This window comes from Lactuca serriola, chromosome 5, assembly GCF_051521515.1.
Source record: "Lactuca serriola cultivar US96UC23 chromosome 5, Lser_US96UC23_V15, whole genome shotgun sequence".
NCBI classification, from domain to species: domain Eukaryota; kingdom Viridiplantae; phylum Streptophyta; class Magnoliopsida; order Asterales; family Asteraceae; genus Lactuca; species Lactuca serriola.
This window is the reverse complement of record NC_136412.1, coordinates 194,631,021-194,647,786: the sequence shown is the minus strand read 5'-3', so window position 1 is coordinate 194,647,786 and position 16,766 is coordinate 194,631,021. Positions and strand designations below refer to the sequence as shown.

At 35.8% G+C, this 16,766-nt stretch overlaps 1 protein-coding gene across 1 annotated transcript; it reads left to right on the top strand.

Moving 5' to 3' along the window:
• Nucleotides 1–599: 599 nt before the first annotated feature.
• Nucleotides 600–1,532, top strand: LOC145050075 (uncharacterized). The gene has a single exon (XM_078998386.1). It carries the CDS (start codon nt 600–602, stop codon nt 1,530–1,532), a length of 933 nt encoding a protein of 310 aa, XP_078854512.1.
• Nucleotides 1,533–16,766: the final 15,234 nt, after the last annotated feature.

Below are 16,766 nucleotides of genomic sequence, written 5' to 3'. Positions count from 1 at the left end.
CGATCTTCAACACTTTGGAAACAATCGAAATCATATAGTGCCTAAAAGTCCTTAAGAACTTTATTTATAATACAAAGAAAACTCAAATTTGGTGGTTGGATTCCGATTTCGTCATAAAACAACTTGCAACATTCAAGTTTATTTATTTTCAATATTTAAATGTTTATACTTAATCACCCTTATGTTTTGTGAAAAATAAATAAATAAATCTTTAACTATATAGAGGTTAAGATCTACATCTAGGTTTTATTATCGGTTGATTATATGACAATAATATTTTTTATTGGTAGGCGACTATCAATAATTTTATTTTTATGGAACTCTGTTAGTCATAAATAACTCCACGTGTTAATTATCAAGTTGTTTTCATTTCAGTTAGCAGTTAACTAATTGTAGTTAATTTGTTAGAGAGAGAGAATGTTAGCTGAGTTAGTCATCTACTTATTCTTGATCTTTCTGATCATTATGTGATAACGAAAGCAAGAATCAATGAAATCTCTTTCTCTCATATTATTTCTTCATCTTCATGTAACATGGTATCAAAGCTCGTTTTGATCCATTTTTTATTTTGATTTTGATTATTCATCTTCGCTTTCATCATGTCTAGTTCACAATCGCAATCTCAAATTGGAAATTCAAACAGTTCAATAGATCATTCCAGTCCATTTTTTCTTACCTCATCTGATAATCCAAGCTCTGTGCTAGTCTCAAATGTCTTCAATGGCGTGGGATTTTCAGCCTGGAAACGTTCGATAACCATTGCTCTTTCAGCTAAAAACAAACTTGGCTTTGTCGATGGTTCTATTGATCAACCTCTTTCTAATTCAAAAACTTATGCTACATGGTATCGTATCAATTCGATGGTTACAAGCTGGTTATTGAACTCTTTACACAAGAATATTGCAGATAGTGTTCTTTTTCTTCCTACTGCTAAAGAAATTTGGGACGAACTCAATCAACGCTATTCTCAACCTAATGGAGCGATGTTTTATCAAATTCAACAACAGATCTATTCAATTGCTCAAGGTACAGACGATTTCTCAATGTATTTCACCAAATTATCAAAAATATGGGATGAATTACGCATTGTACAGTCCATACCTAACTGTATATGCGGATCTGCTGCAAGCATTCGCAAATTTCTTGAGGAACAACAATTGATTCAGCTTTTGATGGGACTTAATGACTCTTACAAAGTAACTCGTGGTCAAATTTTAATGATGAAGCCTCTTCCATCGATATCTACTGCTTATTCTTTGTTATTACAAGAAGAACGACAAAGAGAAATTCATTCCTCTTCTATGGTGAATTCTGAATCTATTGATATGCTTGCTTTAACTGAACACAACAATAAGAAATCCTTGACTTGTAATCATTGTAAGAAGACTGGACATACAAAATCTCAATGCTACCGTTTAAATAGATTTCCCAGCAATTTCAAATTCACAAAGAACAAGAAGGAAGACTTCAAGAGTACTATTCACAATGCTACTGCATCTTCTTCTCCTTCATTGTCTTCGGAACAATATTAACTACTTCTCACTTTTCCAAACAACAATAATATTCATTCTCAATCCAGTCATGTCAATCAAGTTACTTCAAACATTTCTGATGATTCCCTAAATCCAGAAGGTAATACCTTCTCTTTTGAGCATTTTGTTGCTAATGTTTATCGATCTTCTTCACTTTTAAAAACTCACACTTCTTGATTGTTGATTTTGGTGCTACCAACTACATGTGTTCTAATCAATCTTTCTTTTCTTCTTTGCATAAACTTCATCAGCCACACACCATTGGTCTGCCTAATAGTCATAGTACTCTTGTCTCTTACTATGGTGAAGTAAAACTTCATAATTCAGTTGTTTTACATAAAGTCTTGTATGTTCCCTGCTTCAAATATAATCTCGTTTCCGTCCCAAAACTCATGACACAATGGAATACATTCATCATATTCACTGATGATCAATGTTTGATGCAGGACCCTTCCAAGAATGATCTTGCTCTAGGAATCTTTGGAAAAATGGTCAATGATATCTATGTTTTTGATCATCAAGAGATTCAAGATAATCTGTCTTTTAGTTTGAGCTTTTCAGTGTTCAAATTCTGTAATTCAGATTCTGTTTCATTGTTTAGTGTCAAATTGTGGCATAACAGAATTAGTCATGTACCAATCAATAAACTCAAACAATTATTGTTAGTTTCATCTCATGTCAATGATCATTCTCTTGATTCTTGTCTTACTTGTTCTCAAGCTAAACAAACAAAACTTCCTTTTCCAAAAAGTAGTTATGTGTCCATTAATCCCTTTGATCTTGTTCATATCGACATATGGGGACCATATAAACACTCTACTTTTGATGGTCATAAATATTTTTTGACCATTGTTGATGATTGTAGTAGATATACTTGGATTCATTTACTGAAATTCAAGAGTTACGCATTTGTTTTGATCAAAGACTTTGTAAATCTCAATAAAACTCAATTTGGGAAAGTTATCAAGGTTATTAGAAGTGATAATGCATATGAATTGGGTTCAAGCACAAAGGGATTAGAATTTTTTCACCAACATGGGATTATCCATCAGACTTCTGTTCCTCACAATCCACAACAAAATGGTTTGGTAGAAAGAAAACACAGACACATATTGGAAGTTGCAAGGGCACTCTATTTTCAATCAGGTCTTGGTTCTACATATTGGGGAGAATGTGCAAAAACTGCAATTCATTTGATAAACAGAACTCCAACTAAAGTTTTACAACATAAAACTCCTTATGAAGTTTTATTTCAAAAGAAACTTGATCTCTCGCATCTCAAATCTTTTGGCTGTTTGTGTTATGCTTCTTCATCTCCTGTACAGAGAGATAAATTTATGCCAAGATCATACCCATGTGTTTTCATTGGATATCCGTACAATCAAAAGGGTTACAAGCTATTAAACATGGTTACCAAACAAATTTTCATTTCTAGAGATGTAAAATTTTTTGAAGACAAATTTCCTTTATTACCCCTGGTACAAAATTCTTCAAATTCAGATGATTCATCCTATATTCCTCAATCTATTTCAGATGATCATTCTATTTCTCAATCAAGTCAAAACCCTGTCTCTTCAAACACTCATGTTTCTGAATCAAACTCTCAACAAATTCCATTTTCTACTACTATGCCAGAACAACCTCTGAGAAGATCTTCAAGGATAGTGCATCCACCATCCAAGTTTCAAGATTTCATTTGTAGAGATATTGTTACCAATGATTTTTCTTGTTCTCATACTATCACCAATTTGTGCATTAACAATCTTTCTAGTCAACCATGTGTTGCTTCAACAACAAACAATTCACTGGTTTTTCAAGAAACTACTCATAAAATTGAACCAGCCTTCTATAATCAAGCAAAAGGTCATCCTGCTTGGGAAGCTGCAATGCAGAAAGAGTTTGATGCATTACTTGCTAATAACACATGGGATATAGTCAAATTGCCCAAAGGAAAGAAACCTATTTCATGCATATGGGTATATAAGGTGAAATCCAGATCTGATGGCACTATTGAAAGGCACAAAGCTAGACTTGTAGCAAAGGGTTTTACACAAAAACAAGGGATAGATTATCATGAAACTTTTTCCCCTGTTGTAAAATTCAATATAGTAAGAGCCATTGTTTCTATTGCAGTCAAAAGAGGATGGAAAATACATCAATTTGATGTAAATAATGCATTTTTGCATTGAGATTTTCATGAAGAAGTTTATATGAAAATTACACCTGGTTTAAATGTTCCTTCTTCTTCTCTTGTATGCAAGTTAAAGAACTCTCTCTATGGTCTCAAACAAGCCTCTAGGCAATGGTATTCCAAGCTTTCAATAGCACTCAAATCAAGAGGTTATTCTCATTCTTTGAATGACCATTCACTCTTTATAAAGAAGACATCCAATACCATTATCATAGTAGCTGTTTATGTCGATGATATTTTGGTTACTGGAAACTATCCTAAAGAAATTCAGGATGTAAAGACTTTTCTTGATGTTGCAAAACATGTCTTGAAATATCTTAAAGGAACAAATATAAAAGGAATTTTATTGAACAATAAACCAAGTTTCAAACTTGAAGCCTTCTGTGATTCAGACTGGGTTGCATGTCCATAACAAAGAAGATCTATAAGTGGTTTTTAAATCATTCTTGGTGGATCACCTCGATCCTAGAAATCGAAGAAACAAACCACTGTGTCTTTGTCATCAACCGAGGCAGAATACAGGTCTATGAGACGTGTATGTTTAGAGTTAGCCTGGTTGAACAGATTGCTTGTTGAATTAGAAGTTGAAGATCTTATTCCAATTCCTTTGAAATGTGATAATCAAGCAGCCATATACATTGCTAACAACCCAGTTTTTCATGAAAGGACTAAACACATTGATTTAGATTGTCATTTTATAAGATAAAAGTTGCAAGAAGGTCTTATTTCTCTTTCTCATCTTTCTACACATGATCAATTAGTAGATGTGTTCACTAAAGTCTTATCTAGTCCATGACATCAAGAAGCTGTATGCAGGCTGGGTTTGTCTTCTCCACCTCCAGCTTGAGGGGGGGGTGTTAGTCATAAATAACTCCACGTGTTAATTATCAAGTTGTTTTCATTTCAGTTAGCAGTTAACTAATTATAGTTAATCTGTTAGAGAGAGAGAATGTTAGTTGAGTTAGTAATCTATTTATTCTTGATCTTTCTGATCATTATGTAATAACGAAAGCAAGAATCAATGAAATCTCTTTCTCCCATATTATTTCTTCATCTTCATGTAATAAACTCCTAGATCTTTACTCATCTTTTCCTCATGCTTAGGTCTAACCAGGCCCGGTTAAAATTGTATAAATTTGAACATGTGCTTTCACGCTTAAGTTTGACCATGACCCAAAAAATTCACCTTTGATGGCATACAAGTTTGAGTATTCCTAAAAAATTCAGTTACAAATAGTTAATATTCAAATTTAGAATTTCAATTTTCCATTACCATTATTAAAAAAAAAACAAAACTGTAAAAGTGGTCATTGGTTTTTTTTTCAGGTTTTCGTCTCTATTGTTTAAAATTGCAAAATTTTGTCATTTTTAAAATGTTTATCTGTGAATTTGGTCTTTTCCAAAATTGAAATGAATGTTATACATTTAATTTATTTAAGGGTAAAATTGTGAAATTGTTTAAGTGGTTTGCATTTTTTTTCCTGGTTTTGGCAGCTAAAGTTGAGTTTTTTTCAAAAGTGATATTGTTTTGGAAATGTTTTGTACATATGAGGTTGTTTCAACATGTTTTTGTAAAAATAAGGATGTTAACCCACATTCGATTACTTAAAAATTACATAAATGGTCCATCAAATATTTCGATTTCAACCCTTTATCTTATATGATAGAAATGGTTCTTTTTAATTTACAGTTTTAATATTTATTTTACACTATGTGAGACTCGTGTATTAGATGAGTTTATTTGAAAGAAAAAAAACTAAATACAAAATTCAAACATTTGAGAAGTTTGAATCTCTAAGAAAAGTGAGAAAATATTGAATTATAAAAATTAAAGCCTTTTTTCTCTTTCAAATTTAAATAAATAAATTAGATAAATAAATAAAGAAAATTAATGAATCTTTAATTTAGTAATTTTGAAATTAGAATGAAAGTTAATTAATAAAAATTATATGCATTTATTATTTTATTTAAACACTATCTAGATTTTAATAAAATGAAAAAAAAAAAAACCATAAAATTTCACGTTGAATAAAAATTAATTTAAAATAACCACAAAATTACATGTGGCTAAATAAATAAGAATGTGAAATGTGACAAAAAAAGATCTTTATTTATTAGGGAGGATGATGATATGTTTAAAATATATTCTTAAATTCTATTTTATATCTTTATTAAATTTCACATATAATCTTGTTTATTATATATATATATATATATATATATATATATATATATATATATATATATATATATATATATATATATATATAAGGCTGGGTTCAACAAATAAACATTTTAAACCTTAGAACCAAGGGACCAATCTTTTCTCAACATTTAGAGCAAATCTTTATTTATTAGGAAGGGTGATGATATGTTTAAAATATATTCTTAAATTCAATTTTATATATTTATTAAATTTCACATATAATCTTGTTTATTATAAAAATTTTATTAGATTATATATATATATATATATATATATATATATATATATATATATATATATATATATATATATATATATATATATATATATATATATATATATATATATATATATATATATATATGGTTGGCCGGGTTCAACAAATAATCATTTTAAACCTTAGAACCAAGGGACCAATCTTTTCTCAACTTTTAAAGCAAATTTTTCATCATTAAAAAAATCCCTAAAAATATAGATATTTATAACTTTTTATCCTCCATCCATTAATATCAAATTTCATTAAGAAAATGATTTGTTCAGATTCACACTGTGAATAGAATTTGTTCATATTCGCATTGTAAATCTGTATAGATTCACCTTGTGAAATCTATGCAGATTTACAGTGTGAATCTATGCAGATTCACCCTGTAAATTTGTGCAGATTTATACAGTGAATTTATATAAAATTAATGATTTATAGTGTAGATTCACCATGTGAATATATATATATATATATATATATATATATATATATATATATATATATCAAATTTGATATCAATGGAAAGAAGATAAAAAGTTATGAATTTCTATATTTTGAGAATTTTTTTCAATAAATAATAAGATCTAAAACTTGAAAAAATAATGGTTCTTTGGTTCTATGATTTAAAATGGTTCCTTGTTGAACTTTTTCATATATATATATATATATATATATATATATATATATATATATATATATATATATGCAAAAGCTTATGAATAGTTACAAGTTGTGAGCCGAGCCAAACCACCGTCCCCTTAGTTCGCTGGTTTGAAATCATGCTTTTTGTTTAGCCGGCTTCAACTCTTTGGTTGCGGCTAAATTGGACTTGGTCATATCGCCTTTTTCACAGCCACACCGCCACTGTCTTCCAGTCATATGACTATTTCATAATTAGCGTGTCCTCTATCGCTTTCTCATACAATATATGTGTTCCAGATATATCTTTCCTTACTCTCCATTCTCATATGTGTGTTACTCTCCGATCCGAGACAAACCTCCATTTCTTCTACATTCACCAAAATAGGAGGTATCAACTATTGAATTTAGTGAAAGTAGGCCGATGAGCAGCTTCACCGCCAGCGATGGTTGTAGTGGTTAGGGTTAACGGCAGACGCAAGCATTAAGGTATGCCATTTATTTTGAATCGGTGCCTCTAATTCTCTTCCTCTTTTATAAAAGTATATTTGACCTAATTTTGTGATCAATTTCTTCTGCAATTTATGTATATTTTCTTTCAGTCACCGGTGTTTTGGTAATTTTCTTTGTTTATCTTCGTTTTACACGCTTTTTAATGTTATGTGTATTGTTTGATTTGTGTGTCTTCTGACTTATTCTACTTATCTATAGTTCTGCATTTTCTGCTCCAGGGTGAAATCCAACTTCTACTCTGGTTGCTTCTTTCGGTTTTCTTGGTTGTTCATAACAAAAATAACTATCATGTAAAGCTCCCTCCTTTACATGTATGTTTTATCGGTTGTTTTCGAACAATGACAATATGCACGTCAAGTGTTTGCTGTTTTGCTTCATATTTATTACCTGCTTTTTCCTAACCTTTTGATCAATGAATTTTTTGTTATCTTTTTTTCTAGTAAGTACTGAGTTTCTTTTGTTGAAGTCGAGGTTGTCTGTAGAGAGCTTTAGAGACATTGAAACTAATTATGTCATATTACTTATTTTATATTTCTTATATTATACTTTTGAACACCATACATTTTTTCCGTGTTAGATTACTTACAAATACCAATGCACATCAGGTGCTTGACAATATGTGTCAAAGAATATTCCAAGCTTCTTTGTCAAAGAGTGTTCGAATCTTCTTTGTCAAAGAATGTTCGAAGCTTCTTTTGTCGTGGATCTCTATTCAACTTCATTATGTAGGAGATTCGACACTTGAACCTAATATTGATGTTGCCAGCTTCATAACATTAGGTATTTTACTTCACAGAAATCTCAATGCTATAATTTTAAGAATTGTATGTGACAACCCGAAATTTCTATCTTATAAAATCAACCAATTCAATCAAATTCAGACTTGTTTCTACTATCAATTAGCACTGTTTAGAGTCTGTTTGAGTGTTTTAAGCTTAGTACATTCAAGGATCGGGTGTTAGGAAGTATCTGCTTGAGCCCATATTGCCTTAATCAAGCTTTAAACCCCATCATATGGAGTTTACGGCCACACCACCATGAGTTTACGGCCGTAAACTCATGTGGGTCGTAAACTCATGCTATATGCATGAGATTTCATCACTTTTACTCATTGGTCTTCCATTCCAAGTCTAAGAACCCGATTTCTCTCTCAAGTATCATAGGATCTTCATCTTGATCTTCCAAAAATGTAAGAATTCTTTCCATTTAACTAGTTGATACAAAGCTTTATCTAGTACAACCTTTTGATTTCATCCATGAAATCATCTATTTTGGTTAGATCTTCAAGAAACACCAAGAACACACACTAGTGTTTTTGGACCTTAAACACCCTTTCAAGCTTCTAATATGTAAGTACACTCTCCTTAGCATGTTAAATACTAGGTGATTTACACCTTGAAAACAACAAGAATTAAAGAACAAAAGGTGTTTAAGGCCAAGAGCATCTCCCTTGGCCGTAAACCCTAATTAGATGTGCACTTGTGCCAAAAATCCTTCCTAAGGCTTGGACTTGGGTCTTGAACATTTCGTTATGGTTTGTAAGACCTTAAAACACACATGAGTACAAAATACCATGAGTTTACGGCCTTATAGGGCTGTAAACCCCTTTGGCCGTAAACTCATGTGAGTCTTCCATGTTGGCCGTAAACACCCTAGTGTGGCCATACAACCCTTATATACAATCCTATGTGGTTTAGCACTGCGCTACAAGTGTTTCCTAGTCCCTAAGGTTGTTCCATTTCATTATTAGTTGTTATAAACACTAATTGTATTCATATATGTGTCATTATCTGCTAAATAGGATCTGTGTGTACTCAAGCCTTCACTTGACACTTAGCATCCTTTATCAATCTTACATTCGAGTTACTCACTACAGGTGAGTTCATACCCCTTAACTTATCATTTAAATGATTTTAAATACTTTTATAGGGGGGTACAAGTAGAAAACAAGTTAGTTATGTAATCAATCACATGTGATTTATAACTGTGTTTCAAACAAAGGATTTCATATACTTTAAACTGTGTTATCAAACAAACTGCTTTTAAATCATTTTATAAACTGACATTAAGTCATTAATATTTATTGTTAAACTATTCAAATGTATTACAAACCTTCTTTTAAACTTATATATTGTCAAAAGCATCTCTATATATGTATAGTTATATAAGTAAAGTTTAAAGAACTTAGGACTGATAACTCACTTTATTTCCTTTTCCTTGTTTGGATGTGGACTTAGGGTATCGGTTATTTGTCCAAAGCTCGTCTAAATACTAGTTATATTATATTATATATATATATATATATATATAAAGTTATTCATTCATTCATTCAGACTACATAAACTACTAGTAAACTATAATAGGTATAGTTTAGGGGAATAATATCACTATATAAATACTATAACAAAGAATACTATAACAAAGAATACTATAACAGAGAATACTATACAGAGAATACTATAACAGAGAATACTAGACAGAGAATACTATAACAGAGAATACTATACATAGAATACTATTACTAAATCAGAAATACTATAACAAGGTCAAGATAACTTAATGTGAGATACTATTTCTTGATACAGCAACCATTTTGTTGTGTCACGTTTTGTAACTAGAATCTCCTGGAGGGAGAGCGTGAGTTTGTGTATAGATCTATACTAGATTGACTATCCTACACCTTGTTGTTCGCTACAGTGGGACTTGTAAGTCTATAGGTGCCAAATGTCATTTCTTCTGATGTTTTTCATCGTCATGTTATAGTCGGTATTAGTATGGGACAACCTTATCACATTTTACCTTAAATAAACCATTGGTTTTAAGGTATTTATTACTACAGTAGTTACTATATATAATACTGTAACGCCCCGATTCTCAGGTATGGGTTTAAATGGAAGTTATTTGGTTTCGAGACCTACTCAACGAGTTTGTTGCCCTACTCGGCGAGTAGCAGCGAGGTGGGATCGCATATTTAGTGGCCTACTCCCCGAGTCCATAAAGGGACTCAACGAGTAGGAGTAGGCAGATGAAACCCTAAATCCTGGGGTTTTGCACCCTATTTAAAGAAGCATAAGCCCCCTTTAGCCTCTTTGCAGTCCATTGATAAACCCTCATTCGTGTGGTGTTCATCCTTGTGTGTCTTGAGCTTTAGAGAGGAGTTTTTGGGAAGGAAGATCTTGGAGGACAAGAGATTAGGAGCAAGGAAGGTGTGGGAATTAGAAGTCTACCTCAGTTGGCATCATTTGAAGGTATCAAGTAGCCACCTTTACTTCATTTTCCTCCTAGACCTCATTTGTTTGAGATTTAGGGCTTTTATGGCATATTTGAGATGATAATGTAGGTTATGAGCTAGATCAGAAGTTGTAACTTCAGATCTAGACCTTTCTTGGGTTCTAGAGTCAGAAAGATATGAACTTGGCCATGTATGAAACCTTCCTTGAGTATGAAACCCCATTGTAAGCTTGGATTTGCCATTTAAATCCTTTGTAGCCATGCATGCATGTAGAGTTTGCAACTTTACGTGAAATGCATGCCTTAGAAGCTTAGATATGTAATTTGGAGCCACTGTATCACTTAAAAAGAGTCTGTATGGCTTATGGACTGAAGGAACTTGGAGAGTCGCAAGGACGACTTGGCGAGTCATATGAAGATAGGCCTAAACTCGATGAGTTGGATGAACAACTCGGCGAGTCCGATGAAGATTTCCATAGAACTCGACGAGTGGTATGAACCACTCGGCGAGTCGGATGAGTTTTCCCCAATTTATGTATTCGTGTGTAACCGTCGAGTTACAAGAAGGAAACCTCGACGAGTGGCCCTAGAGTTCGATCGTAAACCAAAGGAACTCGATGAGTCAGTCTGTGACTCGGCGAGTGGACAAGTACTTCAAGGAACTCAGCGAGTAGTCGAGGGTACTCGGCGAGTTAAGGTCAACATGGACTATTGACCTTGACTGATGACTTTGATTTTTGATCAGGGTTTGATTAGTTGATTGTTAGGGTACCTTGAAAGGTTGGGAATTTATGGGTATAATTATATTATGGTAATAGGTGGTGGAGCTTTTGACAGTGATCCGATAGTTGGAGTTCATCTACCGAGTCGACATCTACAAGGTGAGTTATCCTCACTATATCAATAGGGTCTACGGCACCAAGGTCGGCCCTTAAGTTGTTGTTGTTATGATGTGCTACATGTGGTTATGATCTATTAGATCGGAAACATGATAGACAGTATATTATGCTCTTATGATCCGTAGGGATTGGTATGTTGGTGACCCGATAGGTCGGTACTCTAGTTACGAGGGATTTCTATGATCAATGATCAGTGAGATAGATATGTTTGTTGTTTGCATATGCCAGTATATGATTGTTATTCTCATTTGGTTATTTGCTTGTTGGTTGGGTTGAGGCGGTCCTGCTTTGTGTTGAAGGCTAACATACCCTATGAGCGGTCCGGGGAGACTGTAGGCCCATGTGGTGGTCCATTCATGCCGAAGGCTCAGGACAGATTTAGTTAGAATGTAGGCCCTGCCTGGCGGTCCAGTTAGGTCGATGGCCCAGTGTGCATGTTGTTAATTGTCTGTTGTTGATATGGTATTATCAGTGTGGTATTGGTATTTTGGGGGTAGCTTACTAAGCTATCGGGCTTACAGTTTTTGGTTTATTATTTCGGGTACTTCAGGAGATCATGGCAAGGCAAAGGCGTGACCGTACCGCTCCTCATCCTTTTGATCTAGTTTTTGGGACACTCTGATGAATAATGATTTGAAAGCATTTTGTAAACAAATACTAACTGGTTTTATTTATGATTGAAAAAGTTTAAATTTGGCGTAAAAATTTTGGATGTTACAAGTTGGTATCAGAGCCTTGGTTTGAGTGAATTGGAGGAACACTCATTTGAATCCAGTCTCAAATCAAGGAAATTTTTGAAATAAATTCTAAAATGGTTTTCAAAATAAGGATAGAGGATGTAGAGGGTACGATCAGCCGGAGCCTGTAAGTAAACCTCAAAATACCATACAGTTATTTGATATTATGATATGATAGAACAACATGCCAGTGCTAGGCTAGGAGTCTTCAGGAATCGCATGATAAGATATTCCTGATTATATGATGCCTACTAGCCTAGGGTTTCTTGTATATGGAATTGACATCATAACAGTAGATGTTTAGTGTGTGCATTACGGCTGTGTATAATCAAGATCTTATAGCCTGAGAATGTCTGATTCGACCTTAGTGTAGGATTGGATATTCGAAAGTCTATTGGGTTCAGCATTATGTGTGGCTAGAATACACTAGTATTGCAGGGTTGGTGAAAGTTCCAAGGATGTGTGAGCTGTGAGAAGTTGTGAGACCAGTTGCGAGATAGTCGATATTCCCCTAGGAGAGAGGGTTGAGCGCATATTATGTTGATGATAGTGTTAGTGCATTTTGATGATACTTGAGACAAATATGGGTAGGTATGGATGGTAGTATGGGCCCGTACTACTGAAAGCACAGGACCCATATGCGTAGCAAGGAAGTCACAACCCCTGGGGTTGTGAGAAATGGTCTCCCAATATCATGTCATTTATTTGACATCTTGGTTATATTTTTCAGTATGGTGGTGACGAGACGTTTTACTACAGGATCCGATTCACGGTTAGGATCAGGATCAGGATCGGGAGACGGAGGGTCGGAGGTTTCGGTAGCACCTGATCCAATGGTACAGATAGGGACAGAGGAGTTGGATGCCAGGATCTGGGAGATTCTACACGATGAGATTGTTGTGGCGTTCCGAGCGCAGCTACCGGAGATGTTTGGGTCGATTAAGACCGCGATAGTTGAGTACTTTGATGAGCGGTATGCAGCTCTAGCAGAGATAGCTGCCGCATCAGCCACATCGGCTGTAACTGCGGCAGGGGTTAGAGGAGGAGCCATCAGGGCTTTCCAGTATCGGGACTCCGATAACACAAAGCCCCTGATGTTTGATGGTATGCAGGATGCGATCAGGGCTATGAGGTGGTTATCTGACGTGGAAGTATGTTTCTTCATGTGTTCATGTCCTGCTGACCAGAAGGTCAGGTGTGCCCTGAACCTGCTAAGGCTTGGGGCGAAGGATTGGTGGAGATTGACGACAGGGTCGTACACTGATGCTCAGCAAGCTGCTGTTACTTGGGAGCAGTTCTGGGATATGTTCCGCACCCACTATGTTCCACGCGTTGAGCGGGAGTGGCTTGCTCAGGAGTTTTTGACATTGAGGCAGGATGGGGATTCAGTGATGGAGATCACTCGTATGTTCGCGGAAAGGGATATTCGACAGTTTGTTGCTACGCAACGTTGTGAGACTCTTTTGGATCTTCAAGATGCCACAAGGCAGCATGAGTTAGAGATAGAGATGTAGTTGAGGGAGCAGCGTCAGGTTCCGACACAGTCTCATCTGGCACCTAAGCGGTCCAAGACCGTTGATACTCGGACCGGGGGTCAGCAGAGCCGCACTTGTGGAAAGTGTGGCATGGGTCATTCTGGGGTTTGTCGAGCAGGAGGTGGTTTCCACAAATGTGGGAAGGAGGGGCACTATGCCAGGGACTATCGCCAGTCTGCCCCTCCAGCAGATATGAGGATTTGTTACCATTGTCATCAGGTTGGTCCCATGAAGACAAACTGTCTACAGCTCGCCGCCAAGCTGGCGTAGGGATCCGTATCGGCTACTTTGAAGATTAGTGATGGGAGGCCGGTCAAGGTGGAGCCTCCGAAGGCTTAGGGGTGTGCCTTCCAGCTTACGGCCGAGGAGGCCAAGGCAGCACCGGATGTGGTTGCTGGTATGTTTCTATTTTCTATTTTAGTTATTATATATGTGGTATGATTATCAGTTGTACCTATGGTTAGGTACATTTCTAGTAAAATCTTTTCCTGCTTTGGTTCTATTCGACTCGGGGACGAGTCGGTTGTTTGTGTCTCAGGCTTTTAGTAGAGAATTCAGGGTGTCGGTAGATGAGCTTGAGTGTCCGTTGCGAGTTTCGATTGCCAACGAACACGAGGTCTAACCCGGACGACCGAAGGAATGAAGCCAAGTGGTGTGAGAAGTGCAAGAAGAAGCACTTCGGAAGATGCGATGGTGAAGTGACGTGCTATAAGTGTGGTAGGACCGGTCACTATTCCAGAGATTGTACATTCGACAACAAGAAGTGCTACGAATGTGGAAATGATGGGCATATTTCAAAGAACTGTCCAAAGAAAAACGAAGCTGCAAGACCAAATGCACCGCCGAAACCAAGGGCATTTCACATGATCCTTGACGAAGCAGAGAACCATGCGAGGAATCAAGAATGAGGACTTCTTACCCGAAGATCAAATTATGCAGTAGCCATAGTTTCGTATGATGTAGCCTAGTAGAGGCATAGTCTAGGGTGAACTTGAACACCTATGTAATCGTTTCAAGAAATAATATAAAACCTTTGTTTTGTTATTTGATGTGTTAAGTTGTTGTGTGATTTGATGTATGATGACTTGGAAAAACTGCGAGACAATACTTGGGACGAGTATGAGTAGGTGTGAATGGTAGTAGAGGCCTATACTACCGGAAGCACAGGACTCACACTTGGATCAGGGAAAGTCACAAGGTTACCAAGAAGCTAGTAATTGATTTCGTTTTATTCAAGTGTGTTGTTACCATCGTTTCGGTAATGACTAAGAAGATTGTTGATATTCCGACCCTTGTGGTCATATCGAATCGAGTCCGACTACGATGAGTATGTTGTGTGGTTTAGAGAAACAAGTTTGATGTAGCATCCGACTTAAACCAAACGGTTGAAATCAAAGCGATCAATAGAAGTATCGCACTCGTTGTTAAAGAAGTTGGTAGCTGGAAATGCCAAATGTTAAAAGGTGATTATATCACATTAGAACATGAAGGAAGGCATAACTTGTTTTAGAATTTAACTCTAAGAGACCTAAGTCTAAGTGTTGCAACGTACGATGATAGGTCGTTAGAATATGACACATCGATCTATAGTAGTAATAAAAGAACTTATCTCAAGTCTGTATCCAGCAAGGATCGAGATTGTGACTTGAAGGTCATAATTTGGAGTCTAACCTGAGGTAGAGAGCAGGTGCACGATCGAGTACTCTTACAATCAATGAGTTTAAGAGATAGAATTGAAGGAATGTAGAAGTTATAATTATTACCAAGGATGAAGAGATGACGTATGGAGTCATTATACGACCTTGTTTCGTTGATGATTCCGGGACGTAATCATCCTAAGGGGGAGATAATTGTAACGCCCGTAGATCCGGGCTAGTCAATTTAGAGGCAATAAGGGTCGAAAACGACTTTTCGACAAAAGATTATTTAGAATAAATAATCTTAACCAAGTTGTATTATATGTCACGAGGTTTCCATACATATAAAGAACGCCGAAATCTGAGTTATAACGAAGAAGTTATGGCCCGTTGAAGTTTTACGGCAAAACCGACACGACACCAGGAAGCGTAAATAGTGAATTTACGATAGAGCGAGATTTAGCCTTAGCAATCTAAACAAAAGTTGTAGAATATGTTAAACTAAGAGCGTCGGTAAAAAGAACGCCCAAATCTGACTTCGTATGAGGAAGTTATGATTTTTCTAAGATTCGGCTTAGCAGTGCACGGCCCGAAACTCGAATTTTAGTTCGAGCGGTTTTTGGCTTACGCGACCTAAATGAGAGTTGAAGATTTCATTAATAGGAACTCAACGGTAAAAAGATGGACGAAAACGGAGTTCGTATGAAGGAGTTACGAATTCTTCGCGGTCATTTAACAGTCTAAACGCCTCCTACAGTTAAATTTGAGATCGGTCAAGAATTAGCCGACGGAGTCTAAATGAAAGTTGTAGATCTTGATTTTACCTACGCGTGGATATAAAGAACGTCGAAAACGGAGCTCGTATGCGAAAGTTATGATTTTTCTAAGTTCGGAGGCTGATACGCGATAGGGGGTGACGTGGCACCACCAGAATTGGACACGTGGCACCACCAGAAGGCCACCACATGGACCAACTCGGCGAGTCATGACTCAGACTCGACGAGTCCATCAGATTTTGCACTATAAATAGAGGTGTCGGGTCTAGCCTTCTCTTCACATCTCCCAAACTCACTTTCTCTCTCTAGTTTCTCTCTCTAAGCCTCCTTAAGCCCCCTAAAGCCTAGGTAAACCCCCTAGCACCCGAAGGAAGCCCCGAGGCTCCCGGAGTTCCGAGAAAAGAGCCTTTCGGCTCGGGAACGCTGCTCCAATTAAGTTCCGGTTTTCGATAAAATTCGCTGTAAGTGTGCTACGCTTACGCAATTTTTAATATAGCTTTCAAATAATTATAGGAATGTTATTAGGTCCTTAAAATAATTATTTGGGCTATTATTATGAGTTATATTGAGCGTTATTAACGCTTAATAATAGTCAGACTAATTAATTT

Coding starts and splice junctions, on each gene's coding strand:
- LOC145050075 (XM_078998386.1), top strand. CDS start 600: ATGTCTAGTTCACAATCGCAATCTCAAATTGGAAATTCAAACAGTTCA.